Source organism: Acomys minous, assembly GCF_964271855.1.
Source record: "Acomys minous genome assembly, chromosome: 14".
Lineage (NCBI taxonomy): Eukaryota > Metazoa > Chordata > Mammalia > Rodentia > Muridae > Acomys > Acomys minous.
In genome coordinates, this window is record NC_140496.1 from 50074120 (window position 1) to 50091960 (window position 17841).

The following is a 17841-nucleotide window of genomic DNA, read 5'->3' on the forward strand; positions in this document are numbered from 1 at the left end:
TGCAGAGAGTAGTCATCTCTCTGTGAAATCAAGAACGTGGGACACAGAGAGGGTCTGTAGTTCTCTCAGGCACCGCGGTCAGGTGCTTCATCGCTGTGCTGCTGCGTTGAACGCCAGCACAGGCCCAGCCTTGCAGCCGTGGTAGAGACCTCCCCAGCCCAGAGCGTCTGGGAATGGAAAGGCAGTCACAGTAGAGTCTCCTTTAAAGGAAACAGCGCTTAAATACATGAATAAGCGTCGTGATCTAGGAGCGCAGTCAGCCCTGACAGTGGTTTATCTCAAGGGCTGGAGAATCTGATGATCGTATTTATATTGGTTTTATAGTAACCACTTGTTATCACACATGCAGTTTACATGTGTGCACAGACAACATGCAAACATTTATGTAAGTAGATGTATGTGTATAGAAGGCTGAGCTCTCCTTGGCATTTTGAGCTTTCTGTTTTGCGCATCAGCTTAAGGTTTTTGAAGTAGGCGGACTAAAAGCAGAGTCCTGGAGTGATGGTGTGGTGTCCCTGTAGCCATGGCCAGCTTTCTGCTTAGTGTCTTTCTTCGTGATGGGCTGTGCTGCGGTCTTCATCTCTGCCCCCGCCCCCTTCTCTGCTGTTCACATTGCTCTTGCATTTTGGGGTCACTGCTACTGGAGATATTTGGGGAGCAAAGAGTTTTGTGGGTGCTAGACTTAAGCCAGTGTTTGAGAGAGCTTGGACTGAACCCCCTGGCCGCCCCTTGATGGCTTTTATGGCCTCAGAAACCCTGCTCTGTGCCTCAGGAGTCGGCGCGGCACAACTGTGACATGGTGTTCGCCGAGCACGACTGAGTCACTGGATGTAAGGCACACAGTGTGTAGTGGCTTCTCAGGGAGTTTAGCTTCTGTTTTCTTGGTGGCCCGATGCCTAAATACTTCCTCGGGCATGCTTTCAAAGAAAATGTAATTTGGTCTTTTGAGTGATTTTTTGTCCGCCGTGGCTTCGGTTGGCGTTGCTGCTGGACCGCCCTTTCTTGCTGCAGATTCCGTTGGCCTTTGCCAGGCAGTAGACATGGCGGTGAGCTGCTACCCAGTGCCTGTCAGGGCCTCCTGTAACTTGGTAATGGAGTCTGGTTTGGTGCTTGTTGTTAGTTTGTTTTCTTTTGTCATGGGCTTGATTATAATACAGCCCACTCCCCCATCAGCTTTCCCCAGTGTATAATTTGGGCATATTTTACCTGTCAAGTTTTGTGTTAATTTTTTCCTTTGTCTTTGAAAGTTTTAATTGAAATATGACATCACTTCCCCTCCTCCCTTTCCTCCTCCCACCCCCTCCCAGTCTCCTCCTTTGAGAGCGGGAAGAAATACATTTAGTTAGTTTATGGCAGCTTCATTCTCTCTCTTTACCCTGTTTCATTTTGCCGTTCATCTGTCTCTGTTCATTTCATCGTGTCTTCCCACTTTAGAGTGCACTTGGGAAGCCGCCTTTCCTCGGACTTGGTGTATGTTTGTTCTGAGGGGTTCAGACCTTCCTGAAGTCTTGTTTTGTGCTTTGGGGATTAGCTGGTGGGGGCGGCTGCCTCCTTGAGGGGAAGAGGCCCCCTTTCCTAGAGTCATTTCAGATACAGAACTGGCAGTGCCAGCGAGAATGAACTAATCTCCCGAAGCCACTGTCACCAGTCTCTGTACTACCGAGCTTTGTTATGGTTCCCCTATTGACGCCCCGTATTTCTTGAGAGCAAAATGACATGAAAAACGCAGTGTCTGGTCTCCTCCTACCCAGGGTGTCATTACTAGAACTTGCAGTGTGACTGAGACGGAGGTGAGCGGGATTGGACTCAGGGTTGGAAGTGGTGAGGTTAGAACCTTGGGCCGTGCACATGCTAAGCACATGCTGGGCCGGGGCATGCCCAGCCCTTTGCCCTCAGCTTTTGCCACCACGTGTCTACGTTGCAATCCTTCCTCTTTAGCCCCTCAGGTATCTGAGATTACAGATGTCTGCCATCATATCAGGCTAAGAACACCTCTTCTATTTGGCAACTGTCTCTTGGGTCTCACAGTCAGCAATATTACATAGTGGGCATCTGTCAGGCCTAGCACTGCCCCCCCCTTCTTCTAACCTATGCTGTAAGGGAATTTCCCTGAATAAAGGAGTTTCCTGTTTCCTAAGAAGATAATTGCTTCATTCACATCTTAAAAACCTGTGTGTTTAACTGAGTTTTCTGACCAATTTTTAAAAAACAAAGTGTCTACCTAAGAAACGGGGTGGGTGGTTACATGCACTTTTCCAGCTAAGGGGAAACTATGTAAGTTAGCACAGTTTCTCTGGTGTAGGTTTTGATGAAGGTAGAATAAATATCAGGCCTCGGAATTCTGAAAGATAATAGTTTTAATTTTTGTCTTGTTTCTGACGGTCTCCTTGTATAGAACTTGCACATTTGCCTCTCCTGACGGAGCACCCTGAACACAGTACGCCACTGTTTTCTGCCTGTTGCACTTTCAGTTGACTAGCACACGGGAGGCTGGAAGAGGAGCACTGGCTTTTCCTTGGTTGTGTAGGTGTTAATTAGATTTTGGATCTGCGGTGTTCCCTCCCAGCCATGCTGCCTGCGGCCTTTCTGCTGGGCGCTGCTCTTTCCTTTGTGTGCTGTAGCGTCCAGGTGGAAGAACCCGTGATGCTCTGGGCTAGCCTCACTCTGGGGTATGTTGTGAAAAAGCAGCCTGATTTTGTTGGACAACTGAGGAGTGGGCAGCTTGGAAGAAAATAGTCTTAGTTGTTGTTGTTGGTGGTGGTGGTTGTGGTGTGTACGTGTGTGGTTGTGATTCTTTGGGCTGTGTTGGTGTAACAGACCCTTACTCCCTTTTAGCAATAGAAAGTTGCAGTATTCAGAATGTAAGGTGCGGAATGTCCCACCATCCATAGAATTCACACTCCGTAGTCAGTCGGAAAGCAGCCAGTATGCTGATGTACTGTCAGGACTGGGTAGGAGAGGTAAGTCATATGTGGCTAATCTTTACATGTCCTAATTACAGTGCAGAGTCTCAGTCTCAACCCTTAGAGGGCAGCGGTGTGAGGGGTCATTTCCTGAGTGTCACTAGTCTACAAGGGCTGGTACCGACTGTATTGGGTAGTAGCCCTGCCTGGTCCTCAGTCCTCTACTTTATGTGTTCTTCCATTTAGGAAGGATGCTAGTGATGTCTTTTGCCCTCTGTCTGTCTTAAAATTGAGTTGTTGGCCCCCATCCCATCTGTTGTGTGTGGCGGCTGAATTGCTCCAGCTCCAGGACAGGTTTAACTCTTTGTAGGACACCCCCACATTTGCTGCTCAGCATGACATTTTTATGTATGATATCAAGTGCAGTAGTGTTTTGAGCTGGGGAGGGGGAGAGATGTAGTTTGGCCTGTTAGAGCTTATGCTAGTTCATGTAGCATTACAGGCTAGTTTCGGTTAAAAAAAGAAAAAAGAAAGAAAGAAAACCTACCAACCCAGACCTTATTTTAACAAAACAGAAGTTACGTCAGGACGTAGGAAAGGCCCCACAGCTCTTTCCAGTGCCCTCTGTATGTCATGGGTGACAGTAGGAGGAAAGGCCACTGTTAAAGTTATTACTACAAAACTGTGTTTGTTCCTCATTTTTCTCTCTTAACCTGACAATCACACAAATAATTGAAACTCTTTTATATTTGTTTAATGATAAGCTTCACAGCACAAGAACTGAGCAGTTATTACTCTATTCTTATCCCTCTAAGCTGATTTGGCTTCCTCCCAGAGCGCATCCCAGCACTAATTGCACTTCGTAGCTTTTCCTTTTCCGGCTGCCTCTTCCTCGTCTTTCTCCTGATGTCTCCCATTGCTGAGATCCCCAACTTGGTCCTCTGACTTCTCCTCCACTGGCCGGCAGGAGGTGCAGCCCTATTCAATCCCCTGCTCATTGATTGGCTACAAGCTGCTTTATTGGCATACTGGGGAGCGGTGTTTACACAGTGTTAAGATAGGAGATTCTCAGAAAAAGGATTGCAATCAGATATTGGGGGGGCTACAGAAATCAGCATCTGAATTACATAGTAACCTTCTACCTACAGGCTGCTATGGTGCGGTCTGGTAGCTGTTTGTGAATGGCTTTCTGAACCATGGAAGATGCAGGCCAGCCTTATGGCTGGCAGGCGCCACACCCTGCTGGGGTGGTCCACCTAATTTATATTGAAGCCACTTTCAAAAATACAATAGCTGATGTTGACATTTGAATCTGTGTCTGTTTAGAGGAAGTTACTAAATACCAGCTCACATTTTCCTGTTCATTTCTGCTGTGATCTTGACAGCAAGCTTTATATACTAATAAACAATGAGGGTAATTTTTAAGGATATTAGCTTTTTACTTACATAGTAACTTGAGTGTAGTACTTACAGTGTGTTAATAAGCCCTGTTGCATGAGCACACTAAAGTAAACGTGCCAACTGTATTCCAGTGAATTCTGTGGTAACTGTTCTTTGGCTATCAGTATTTGGGAAGATTATCTGTTGGCATAATATGTTCTTATTTCCTAATATTTTAAACCTAGTGTTATTTTTGGTATTCTTTAAAAATTGTGCCTTACAAATTTTAGCATAAAATGTTTATTATCATTGAGTTCTAAGTATTTCTTAGTTTCTTTAGAGCTTTCTTTTCTTTTTTCCTTTAGCACATAAAATATTTTATTCATAAAAGTAATGCCTATTCACAGAACTCTAACAGAAACATTTTAAACTTTCAATCTTTATAGCTTTCTTACTAATTTTATTTAGTTTGCTGACATGGGAATCATAAAGTGCTGTATTTTGTTACAAAGTGTCAGTTGTCTTGTAATTCTCATCTGCTGTGAGAAGATAATTTTACATTTTTATTTAATTAATTTATTTTTTGTGTCTGTGGTGATTTAAATGAGGATAGCCTCCATAGACTAGTATGTTTGAATGTTTGGTCTCTAGTTGGCAGAACTGTTTGGGAAGGATTAGGATTAGGAAAAGGATTAGGAAGTATGTCCATGTTGGATTTGGGTCAGTGGTTGTCCACTTTGAAGTTTCAGAAGCCCATGACATTCTCAGTTCTCCTTTTTCTTCTTCCTCAACCTCTACTTCTTCCCCCTTTCCTTCCCATTCTTCTTCCTTCCCTCTTCTGATTGTCTCAACATGTAAGCTCTCAGCTACTGCTCCAGTGCCTGCCTGCTGTACCTGCCTGCTGTGCCTGCCTGCTGTGCCTGCCTGCCTGTCATGCCTGCTTTGCCTGTCTGCTGTGCCTGCCTGTCATGCCTGCCTGCTGTGCCTGCCTGTCTGCTGTACCTGCCTGTCATGCCTGCCTGCTGTGCCTGCCTGTCTGCTGTACCTGCCTGTCATGCCTGCCTGCTGTGCCTGCCTGCTGTGCCTGCCTGCCTGTCATGCCTGCTTTGCCTGCCTGCTGTGCCTGCCTGCCTGTCATGCCTACCTGTCATGCCTGCCTGCCTGCTGTGTCTGCCTGCCTGCTGTGCCTGCCTGCCTGCCTGTCATGCCTGCCTGCTGTGCCTGCCTGTCTGCTGTGCCTGCCTGTCTGCTGTACCTGCCTGTCATGCCTGCCTGCTGTACCTGCCTGTCTGCTGTACCTGCCTGTCATGCCTGCCTGCTGTGCCTGCCTGTCTGCTGTGCCTGCCTGTCATGCCTGCCTGCTGCCTTGCTCTTCTCCATGATGGTGCAGGGCTCACCCTCTGAAACTAAGCAAGCCCCAATGAAATGCTTTCTTTTATAAGTTGCCTTGGTTACAGTGTCTATTCACAGCAATAGATGACATGTGAAAGCCTGTCACTGCAGTGTTGAGTTTTTGGGTGTTTTTCCTGTAACCTGTGGCTAGTTGCTTGACACTGTATCTTTCATTTTTCTCCATTTATTTGACCATCACCTTGCTCTTAATCTCTGTTAAGTGACCATGTACCTATTGTCATTACCTTTCTTTTGGTCCTATTTACCTAGTACATCTGTCGTTTGTTCTTGTATTTTCAACCTTGTCTTTTTCACCTTAACTTCTTTAAGTCAGCATATTGCTAGAGGTAAGAAAGGCACTTAGAGAGTCACTGTCTTTTAATTGGCAAGTTTAATTCATTTTCATATAATTTCTGTCATTGTATATTTTGTATTTAATGCACTTGATACATTTTTTTACTTTTTCTGCCTTTTTTTAATGTTTCCATTAAAAAAAACATTTTATTTAATTTTAATTTATGTGTGTTGGTGTGAGGGTATCAGATCTTGGAGTTACAGACAGTTGTGAGCTGCTATGTGGGTGCTGGGAATTGAACCCGAGTCCTTTGGAAGAGCAGGCAGTGCTCTTAACCACTGAGCCACATCTCCAGTCCCTTTCTGCCTTTTCTTTAAGAAAGCAAACTGGCCAGGTATGGTGGCACATGCCTTTAATCCCAGCACTCAGGAGGCAGAGGCAGGAGGATCACTGTGAGTTCGAGGCCAGCCTGGTCTACAAAGCGAGTCCAAGAACACCAAGATAACATAGAGAAACCTTGTCTCGGGGGAAAAAAAAGTGCAAACTGGCATCTGCTGTTTCTGATAGTGGTCTTCTGCCTTTTTGTTTCTAAAGCAGTTGTCCTTGTTTGAATCACGCGCCCTTCTCTACTGGATTCTTAAACTATCTATATTTGCTTCCACAACCAGAAAGGCAAACAAACGGTCTCAGGTTCCTCCCGTTTCCCCACCTTTGTTGGTGTTTCCTAGAATTGGGTTCTGTGTTGTTTTGGTTACTCCCTTCCCGTTTCCTCCACTGATGGCAACAGCAGACTTGACTGCGTTACTGGAGCATCCCTCCCTTGCTTCTCTTGGTAAACTCCTGAGGACTTTCTGTGTGAGATTAGCCAGTAGATGTGCTGGGTATCCGGCCTTCAGGGACTTTTAATGGCCAATGATGCTTGTACTGCGCCCTCGCGTTCTGAATGACAGAACTCTTTTCCTTTGACTCTTTGCTGGTCTGCTGGATCTTTTCTGTTCTCAGTGCTGTCCGAGAATACTTTTATTAGACTGACTTCTATCTGATGCGTTCTTATGCTTGTGTAGGATTTGCTTGTGTTCTTTATATCTGATATTATACAGTAGTGCCTTACATCCATGGTTTTCTTTATTCTCCAATTTGCTGTTCTTGAGTCAATTAGGTTGAGGTCTGCTGCAGTTTCTTTAATTTTTAGAAGTGTGTCCTGACTGCTCTAGGCATCTCTTCCTCTCTGTCTGTTTCTTCTCCCGGAACCTGGATGTTGGCAGGTCTACTTCTGTTCTCTGTATTGTGTATCTCTAAATCGCTGAATCTTCATGGTTTCCAAGCATGCTGACTGTGGTTGCGCTTGCTCTGCGGAGCCCCAGTACCTGACAAAGCAAGGGCCGGCTTATTTATTTAGGCTCACAGTTTCAGAGGGTGGAGTCCTTAGTTGATTGGCAGAACCTAGTGGTGGTGGCAGCCTGTGGCAGAGGACAGACGCTGATGTCATGGGGAGCCAGGAAGCAGGAAGTGAGCCAGAAAGTAGCCAGAGATCATTCCTGAAGTCCTGCCCGGCTACCTGCTTCTTCCAGCTAGGAATTCCCTCTCAGCATTCTCAGAGCCTCCCCAAAATAGTGCCAGTAGCTGGGCACCGAGTTCTCAAAACTTTCCTGTGGGAGCGTATTTGATATTCAGGCCATAACAATATCTCAATTTTCCTTTTGTTCCTCCACATTCAAGTTTGTGATTTTTTTTTTTTTTATAAAGGAGGGGGAGGGTGTCGTGAGCATGCCTGCAAGGATGCAGCAGATTCCGTAGCTCCCTTTCTCTTCCCTGTCTCCGTCCTTGGCTTTAGCTGTTGATTCCAGCCATTTTCCTAGGTGCTTGGCTTACAGCTAAGTTCTGTTCCTAGCACACAGCTAACAGACAGAAAGGCAGGCGTTCAAATCCAGTTCCTCGGGTGAGTGGACTTATCACGTCAGTCATGCTTGCATTCAGTGTGGAGAGCTCCCTGTTGCCCAAGGCCCAGGGTGTCACGGTTCTGAGAAGCCGCAGGATCTGAGCGCCATCGGGTCTTCTGGACTCAGTGGCCCTGGAATGGCTAGCCTTTGGCGTATGCGTGCACTGACCCCTGAAGCTCTCCTTTCTGTCTCTGTTGCGCGGAGACAGTGGACAGGTGGTCAAAGGCATGCGTGTCTCCACCTTTTCAGTGTGGAAGAGAGGAAGATTTCCATGTAAAACCCCTGATTGGTCTTTATCGGAGAAGTGTAACTGTGCCCTTGTGTGTACAGTTACTTAGTTCTTGGCAATCCTTTCCGGTCCTAGAGATTATCCACTGATGATTAGAAGTCTCTGGGGTCTCTGACCTCACGTGGACCCCACAGTGGCAGCCCACAGCTGTCTTTGAACTAACCAGATGTGTAACTGTGAGGTTTGAGTAAATGCAATCCAAACGTGAAGCCAGACATTCTCATTTCCTTATTCCTTTTTTCTGTCCTGTCCTTTTTGTTCTTACTTGGTTAATGTGCAAGCCAGATATTTCCGAATGAAGAGCACGGAGGTGCCCTGCTCTTGCAGGGAACCAGCTCCCAGCAGGGTTACAGAACCGCAGAGGCTTCCTGGGATATGCGTATGACCACATTTGAGGCTAGAGCAGGAAGACGGAGGAGGGGCTCAGGGGACAGTCTGATTTCTGTGCTGTCAGGGAATACTTTGAGAGGAAGACCATGAAAGCTGACACAGTGATAAGGCTGGCAATGAGAAGACCCGCTCCTTCATGCACACAAAGGGGATGCTGCTGAGGTGCGCTGACCACACAATCAATGGCAAGGACGGCTGGCCATTGCTGGGACAAGCAAGTCAGCAGGAGGAAGAGCTACCAGAATATTCAAGTTAATTAATGTCAGTTATTGGCTGCAGTAGGGCTGGGTGGAGATGGGGTGTCTTGAGAGGTTTCCTTTCTTTCTAACTTTTTTTTTTTTTTAGAGACTTGTTTATTTATTATGTATACAGTGCATGTCAGATCACATTATGGATGTGAGCCTCTATGTGGTTGCTGGGAATTGAACTCAGGACCACTGGAAGAACAGTCTGTGCTCTTAACCACTGAGCCATCTCTCCAGCTCCGAGGTTTCTTTTCTTGATGTAGTTTTCTGCCAATCTCTGTGGTTTGTTAATTACAAAAGGAAACATATGCTTAAGCTCAGGATCAAATCACGCGTGAGGTTGTCCCTTAGTGTGCTGAATACTTTTATGTTAACTTGGCATAGGCTGAGGAGGAAACCTCAGTACAGAAAGGGACCCCAGATGATTGGGTTTTAGGCAAATTCTGTAGGGCATTTTGTTAACTAGTGATTGATGGAGGACGGCCGAGCCCATCGTAGGTGGCGCCATCCCTGGACTGGTGGTCCTGAGTTCTACAGGAAAGCAGGCTGAGCAAGCCATGAGATGCAAGCCAGTGAGCAGCAGCCCGCCATGGCCTCTGCATCAGCTCCCGCCTCCAGGTTCCTGCCCTGCTGGAGTTCCTGTCCTGAAGTTGTGTGGAGGTAAAGCCAAGTAAACCCTTTCCTCCCCAGCTTGCTTTGCTCAGGGTGCTTCTTCATGGCAATAGTAACCATAACTAAGACGCTTGGGCCTAGAGCACTGCCCAGAGTGCAGGGCCCCAGCTAGGTCCTCAGCCCTGAGGGTTGGGGAGGGAAGGAAGGAATCAGGCTAAATAGAAGAACGCATGTTCCTCTGGCATGCCTTTCTGCCTGGTTTTAAGAGAACTTGTGAGTCACTTGTTTTCGCTGGGTTCTGCTGACTGCAGCGCCCGAGCGTCTCCTGGATCCAGTGTCTGGACCACGTTGGCCCCTGTAATTCCTGCAGTGACATCTCTCCAGCTGGAGGCGAATTCAGATGCCCCAGCATTGCACACAGAGGCCTCAGCTCCGGACTCCAGCCTGATCCGACTGCTTAACAGTTCTGAAAACTGCCGAGCTCTCGCCTGCCTTTCAACCTTGATGTTTCTCTGCCAGAGCCTCTATTCTTTGAGAGTCTGGCAGTAATTTCTCCCGATCTCTGTTGCGTGTCTCCCACATGTCTTCCAGCCCACCCACTGCCAGGTTTCTAAACTCGTTATTACCAAGTCTCAAAGCTCCCTGAGAAAGTCACATTATGCAAATGGCACCTTTTGCTCTGTTTATTGTCACCTGTCTCCCCTGTGTTAAACTGTAGCATTTTGGGGCTAAGGATTGATGCTATAAATGTAAAGTCTCATCCACTGTCACTCAGTGTCCGGCAGGTAGCCTGGGTTCCACCTCTGGTGGGTTGGTTCAGGTGCTGCCTTGAGATCAAAGGTCCCAAGGTCCTGTTTCTTGCTCAAGGGTGGCTTAGAGTAGTCCAGTGAGGCCCACCCCACATAGTAGGCCAGGTTCTTGGTCTTACTGGAGAGGGAGAGAGTGAAATTGCTGGTATAGATGGCAGTGGAGAGTGGGGAGGTCCACAAGCCTGTGATGATACCAAAAGTGTCACAGCGCGTTGTGCCTCGCTAAGTATGGCGGAGGAAGTATGTGGGAACCCAAAACCAGCCCAGTCAGACAGCAAGTCTGGTGAGACGCAGGCCGGACGGCTGTTCACTGGAGGTCAGCACTGAGCTGACAGCTGCTGATGGAGCAGGTTTCCTGGCTGCCGCCCAGTTCTGCCATCGCTGCCTGACCACCAGGCGTCCAGTGGGGCTTTTCCCCCAGAATAAATGGAGTCTCAGAGTGAGAACTTTACATCCTGTATTCCGAGTGGAAGTTTTAAATCTTCTATTCTCTGCTCAGCCTTGGAGGCAGTGCCTTTCATATCCGCCATCTTTTCTGTAGCAGCGCCCATTGAATTACCTCAAGTCTTGTGATTTTGCCTGGCAACACAGTGTACTTGTAAAGAATTACCAAGCTGAGACATGGTCTCCCCCCCCCCCCCAGAACACATACGATGGAGTTGGGTGCAGGCTAGAGTGGGTTGTGAAACCATCATGTGGCAGCAAGATGCCAAGTTGATGCAGCTCTGGTTGTGAGAGGAGAACGTGTACTGACAGCAAGTATTTGGTGGGAGTTAGGTGTGAGCCGGGGGATGCCTGTTGTCTCGTCCTGGTGGTTGTTCAAAGGAAAAGCCTCTTAGTGTAACTTTTGTTCTGCTTGTTGATTACCCATAAATGGGTGGCTGGCACCTGAGGGTAAAGGCTGCCTTACTAAAAGCGGGGAGAGATGAAAATGATCCCACTGGGGCTGGGCATGTGTGGCCCCAGGCTCGGTTCATAGCACTGCAAAACGAACAGTCAAGTGCCTGAGCCGAGCTCCGTGATAAGTTAATCTCATAACATTCACAACTCTTGCTTTTGGAGTCACTTAATACACAGGTTCAGGTGATAACTCAGTAACTTTTCTTGCACACATGATGATCTCACTTCCCTCCGAGAACATACACTGAAAAAAAACCTCTGGGCCTGATGGTATATACACTTACGATTCCAGAGCAGGGCAGCTGTACACAGGTGAGCACCCCGGGTTTGTTGGCCAGCCAGGGTTGACTGTTTTGTTGAATTTCAGGCCAGTGAGAGACCCTGTCTCAAAGGGGGAAAGGCACCTGAGGACAGCATCTGGGATTGTCCTCTGTCTTCCACACACAAATATATTGACAGCACACACCATTAGATGAAATTGCTGCAAACAGAAGTTTGGGAAATGGCTATAAGCCTCACTGTCGATGTACATAGTGGTTGGCTTTCTTGTTCTTCTTATATGCAGTGAGTTTTGTCCAAGTAGACAGACTCATTCCCAAACCCAGAAGGGGAGAGGAGTGTCACGTGCTGGAAAAGGAGAGCGAGGTGTCTCCCTTTTGATCAGTTGTAGACATGCTCCCATCCACCCCTGCTGTTCTCACCTGAGGGCTCAGAGTGCCACTGTTCAGCAGACAGGATGACAGTTCTCCTAATAGAATGTGGTTCAGCGCGCGGAACGACAGTTTGTGCTCTGTCAGTCTGCCCGGGGAACAGATTAGAGGCAGTGTAAACGAGCTTCTGTGTCTGGTGGAGAAAAAGCACACCCCCACCCCCGCCCCCAGCATGCTTTTAAAGTAAAACCTTTGCTCTCAGGCTCCTCAAACCTACTTCTTGGCAGCGAAAGCCTTTTCTGTGGCAGGAACAGGGCAGGAGGAAAGCTGGTCCCAGACCCTCCACAGCTGCTTTGCTGTGTTAGGCACTGCCCTAGAGTCCTCGAATGACCCTGGAGGGATGGCACGCTAGGCGTCCTCCTCATGTTGCCAGGAAACCTACTGTGTGTGTCACCGTGAAGGGGCCTGCTCTGTACAAGGAGCTGAGCTCATACCAGTAGCTGTCCTGAAGGTCGTTGACACTTTTATCATTGAAACCCCTGGCAAGAAGCCACCAAAGGGGGAGGAGTTCTCTGGACTTACAGTTGAAGGGATATACACAGTCTATCCTGGTGGCATGGGACACCAGGTAGGGAAGCCCCTGTCAGGCTCATTGCATCCCCCATCAGGAAGCAGGAGAGGAGGGGACAGGAAGTAGGGCTAGACCATAAAACCTCCAAAGCAGCCAGCCCCCAGTGATCCATTTCCTCCAGCGGGGGGCCCCCCCTCTTAAAGGTTCCATTACCTTTCAAGACAGCTTCAGACACACAAGCGTATTTGCAGTGGGGAGGAATTTCACACTCAAGCCATAGAAATTATCTTGGAGTCTCCTCTTTCGGGTCTTGTGTGCCATCTAGGCTAGCTTGAACTCAGTGTGTAGCTTGGATGTCCATGTGACATTCTCAGCCTTTGAGCCCGTGGAGTGCTGAGATTGCAGTTGTGCACTACCACGGTCCCCGCAGCCCCTCTCGAGGACAAGGGGACACAATTTGTTCTCACGTGCAGAGGAACTGGAGCTGAACTTCCTAAGAGCAGGAAGAACCAGTCCTTCTTTCAGAGGGAACTCCATTCTAAAGAGAGTTGAGGCTCTGTTGCTGTGGTAGGTTCTGGTCCACTTGGCTCTAAGTTGGCCTGGTCCTGTTGTTGGGACTGAATTTCTCCAGTTACAAATACGTTTGTATCAATATGGCTTTCTGTGAACCCTACCCCCGCCCCCTTCACCTCTGAATAATGACAGCAGAGATCCTTGTATTTATTGAAAGCTCCAGGCACTATAGCTGGGCAGACACTCAGCTATTCAATTTTTTTTTTTAAGGTTTTTCCAGACAAGGTTTCTCTATGTCTGGAAAGCGATCCCTTAGCTGTCCTGGGCTCGCTTTGTAGACCAGGCTGGCCTCGAACTCACAGCGATCCGCCTGCCTCTGCCTCCCGAGTGCTGGGTTTAAAGGCGTGCGCCACCACAGCCCGGCTCACTCAGTTATTCTAATGTAACAATACTGGCCTGGCCCACTTCCCAGCCGCGTGGCCCTTCCGTGCCATCTCAGTCTGGCCCTGGCACCTCCATCCTCATCCTTGTTCAGATGGTGACCTCTGGTTCCCACCTGAGACCCCCACCCCCACCTTCTGGGCCTGGAAGTCCCACCTTTTTCTCTCCTTCCCAGCTATTGGCTGTTTAGCTCTTTATTTGTCCTATCAGAGGGCGAAGGTAACAGCAAGCAGTGTTTTACAAAATACTGAATAGGAGGTGCTGCGTAATAACCACAATCCCGCCAGGCGGTGGTGGCACACGCCTTTAGTGCCAGCACCTAGGAGGCAGAAGCAGGCGGATCTCTTAGTTCAAGGCCAGCCTGGGCCACCAAGTGAGTTCCAGGACAGCCAGCTCTACACAGATGCCATGGTCCATCTCAGTCGGGTATAGGTCCTTGGGAACGGAGTCCTCGAAGCGTCGGTGGACAAAGATAGGCAAAGTGACAAACAGACAAACCCAGAAGAAGTGTTTGAATCTGAGTGTATTTTGTAGGCAAGCAAGCTAGATTTTTATACACATTTTTTGAAATGGGGAGTATTTTTATGGTTAACATTTTATTTTATTTTTTCATTCAAGGAAGTCAGTGAAACAATCAGGCATACACAGTACAAAGTACAGAATACAAAGTAATAGTGTTGTCATCATTCTTGAGTCATTAGCTTGGTATCAGTAATCATGTGCCCTCTTTATCAAGGGTCAGTGTTCTCTCATCTCTATGTCAAACATCAGTGTGCCAAGACAATTTTTTCTTAGTTCTTTTTATCAGAGTGTCACTATCTGGAGCTTTCTTAAACACTCTATTTGTAAGTCATAATATAAGTTATTAACTGATGATTAATTCTCAGCCATGTTTCTTTTAAGAAGTGGAGCAGAACTTGGTGGTGAACTCCGGGCCTGAATGGTCCTTGGCTGCAGTCGCATGTTAGGGAGTGTCATGGAAACGGTCATCATGTTTGAAAAGTTCTGATATGAGAGTAGGTTAGGAGAAAAAGCAGAGACAGAATATGCCAACACAAATGAGTAAGAAGAAGGCTGCAATCAGTTACTCCTGGCAGGAACATCAGACCTCTTCCAGGAGGCTCTCCCTGGGCGCGGGCTGTCGCCTCGGGCTGAGCAGTAACATTTGTCACACAGACTCCACTGGAGGGGTCATGACACACAGAGAAACCTTGACTGGAAAACAAACAACAACAATAACAAAAACAAACAAAAAATGAAAATCTAAAAGTCCAGACTGCCACAGAGTGAGTTCCAGCACAGCCAGAGCCACACAGAGAAGCCCTGTCTTGAAAAGCAAACAACAATAACAACAACAAAATCACAATCCCAAAGCCCAGACTGCACCCAGATCTCTCAGGATACAGAAATGAGCATTTGAATACACAGTGCACAAAAAACATCTTCCAACTCATGTTTGTGCTGCAGGGCCACCGGAAAGGTGACTTGATTTAACCACAACACAATGTTTGCAGAATTTGTAATGAAGATGGGATGACACTTTGCAAGGAGGCGCAGTCCAGAGAGAAGACCCGCTGGACGTTGATTGCTCAGTGTGCATGTGCCTCGCCTTCTCTGCAGGGTGCCAAGCACAGGGTCGTCCCGGAACTCCTGCTCCAGTGGCTCCCCAAGCATCTCATTCTAAGGCACATTGGCTGGCCCTTAGCTCCCAGTTGGGTCGGGAGGCAGTAAGATTTATTATCTACTCTGTTTTCAAGTCTGGCCTTCCAAGATCTGTCCTAGTCAGGGCCCGGATTATGTCCTGTGCTTCGTTTTGGGAGGGACTGCAATTTCCCCCGAAGTGGCTTCCTGTGCGTGTTCTCTGACCCTGGCATTTGTGCGCGGCCTAGGATCCGGTTGGGGAACTAAGGGCCCAGCGCACTCGGAGCTTTTGTTAACGTAGAACTGCCTCCTCTGCAGGTCACCCGGGGAGTCAGTATTTAATAAGGTCTTTGGGCAGAAAGGGCAAAGTTCTGCCTGGTGCCATTCCAGTGGGTTTTATGGAAGCTGGGAGCATCGTGGAAGCACGTTCAAGGAAACAGCTGCTTTTGCCAGCTCTTTTCTGCGTTTTCCATTTTCCTTTTAAACACAAGCTGATACTATATACAAACGATAGAAAGCATGTTTTCCGGAGTGGCATAAATCACACACCTTGCTTAGAACCTATGCTTAGCTGTAGTTTGTGTTCACCCCTTGCAGTTGCTGCAGGACCCAACTCTGGGCTGTCCCTTCAGTGTTCACACGGAGGAGGGGAAGCTCCGTCGTGTCTGGAATATTAACGGGTTGGGCCGTTAGAAATCCTGGTCCAGGGCATTTCCTTTTCTCATGCACTCGGTGTGAAAGAGTGCACACAGGTGATCTGGCTCTGCATGGCTGCTGTGCCACTCGGGGCTGTCCCTGATACTGTCGCTTGTTTAAATCTGGGTTCTCTGTAGGCTAAGCATTCATTGTGGCTGCATAAAAGGTGCTTGTTTTCCATTCAGTCTGACTGGTTAGTCTCTTTCCTTCACTCCTCATGAGGGATAGTCTAGGAGTTAGTCAGTCTTCTGTTACTATAGTGACTACCTATGATAAGCCAGCTGACACAGGGAGAAGGCTCGTGTTGGCTCACAGGCTTGTGGGAGGCAATAAGGCGCCTGTGGTAGACATAGCTCTTACCTCTTGGCTGCCAAGGAGAGAGGAAGAAAAGGCTGGGGTCCTTTTCTCCCCTTGAAGGACATACCTCTAGTGACCAAGTAGACATATCACAAGGTTGCACTTCCTAAGGTTTCCAACACTTCTTGGTTATGCCACTATCTGGGGACCAGGGTGTTAGCTGAGGGGTCTTTGGGAACAGGCTGCATCCAAACTTTAACAGTTTTGAGTATCTTTGTTTTGTAAACAAAACAAAACAAAAAACCCCCACACACTTGTTTTAAACAAACAAACAAACAAAAAACAAACCCAGAGGCGCAAACCTTCAAAAGTATCCACACACTCCCCGGCTGAGTTGTAAATGTAATTTCCGAAATAACCTGGCTGATACAATGCCAGGTATTATTAGTAGAGTTACTTTTTTCTTCTTGGTTTGTTTGAAATCCGATGCCCTTTTCCTCTAGGTGACAGTCCCAGCCCTGTCAAGGAGGATCCGCCCACTAGCAGTCAGGACTCACTGTCCACACTGTCCTCTCCGTCCCCCACAACGTCAGCTGCCCACGGGCCTCCTGGACCAGACGGAAACCACCTTGCAGCCGATGGAGGGAACTGTGGAGAGGGCGCAGCCACTACGTAAGTCTCTGCGCATTGGGGTGGTGCTGAAGGAAGGAAATCCACCACTCTTTTGGACAGCAAGCATTCAAGCCATTAGACCCAGGGACACTCCCTGTCCACAGGCTACCGAAGGGAGAATGGCAGGGCTCACTGCTTGAATAATGCCTTTCTGTTTCCAGGTCGGAAGGGGGTGGGTGTGGCTTCCAGTCTGATCTCTGTTCAGTTTGGGGTACTTTGGGGTCACGGGAAGGAAATTCTGCTCCTACTTCTCTCGGCATAGTTCCTGGACAGCTTTGCAAACACAGAAAAGGGAGCGTGTTTGCGTTCTGTTGCCTGCACTGTCTCTGGAAACTGTCCTAGAGTGGTGTTTGTAGGTAAGTGGTTGTTGTTAGGGTAACCAACCGTTCTGTTTTACTTTAGAGCATCTTGCCTAATGGAGATTTGGTAACCAACATTTGATTTTATCTCTTGGTTTTAATGCCAAGCTTGTGCAGATCAGCTCAGGTCTACCAGAGCAAATGGTATGAATACAAACAGAAAGCCTTGAGCTTGTTTGATTCCTGGGGTCTCTCTCACAGTGTTGATGGGGCCCGAGGAACCACTGTAGAACAGGGGGCTGTAGAGCCTGCAGAGGGCAGCTGAGTGCTCAGAGAAGACAAGGCAGATGTATGAATAATTATGAGGCCTTGCTTGATTAGTCAATCAAATTACACCCAAAATATATTTATAATTCACCCAGAGAGCATTAAAATTTTTTAAAACTAAAATTGCTTAAAATAGATTACAGATAATGATGTCATCTGACCCTAGCTGGGCATTCTTGGGACTTTAAATGGATTGGAAACTGTTCCTCATATTACTTGGCTTTTTATAGCCTCAGCTGGATTCATATGAAATCATTATGATCTTATTAAGTATTAAGAGAGGCTGGGAGGACTTTGGTATGATGAAATTTTGGGGTGACCTAAAGATGTTGAAAAGTTGACCTGAAATCAGAGTGAAACTCTCAAGTTGGCATGTTCATTCTCTACAGGTGTGTGTGTGTGTGTGTGTGTGTGTGTGTGTACACATGTGCACATGAGTGTGCATGCACACCCCATCCAAGATTGTTTTAATTTTCTGTGCTAAAGATTATGTGTTGTCCACTTAAATCGTGGATACTGAAATAAGCTTGTCACCTTTGGCCATGTATCAGAAGTAAAAGTCCTTTGGATGTTGCCGTG

The 17841-nt window shown here is 47.5% G+C and overlaps 1 protein-coding gene across 5 annotated transcripts in view; it reads left to right on the top strand.

Annotated features, from left to right (window-relative positions):
* ARHGAP10 (Rho GTPase activating protein 10) overlaps nt 1-17841 on the top strand; it is a 269421-nt gene that overhangs the window by 229188 nt on the left and 22392 nt on the right. For 4 of the 5 annotated variants that reach the window (XM_084755701.1, XM_084755703.1, XM_084755699.1 and 1 more), the window contains one exon: nt 16468-16636. In XM_084755701.1, coding sequence (XP_084611827.1) covers nt 16468-16636 — 169 coding nt within the window. Of the gene's footprint in view, nt 1-16466; nt 16637-17841 lie in introns of all 5 variants that reach the window. The other variant, XM_084755700.1, reaches the window with a different exon arrangement.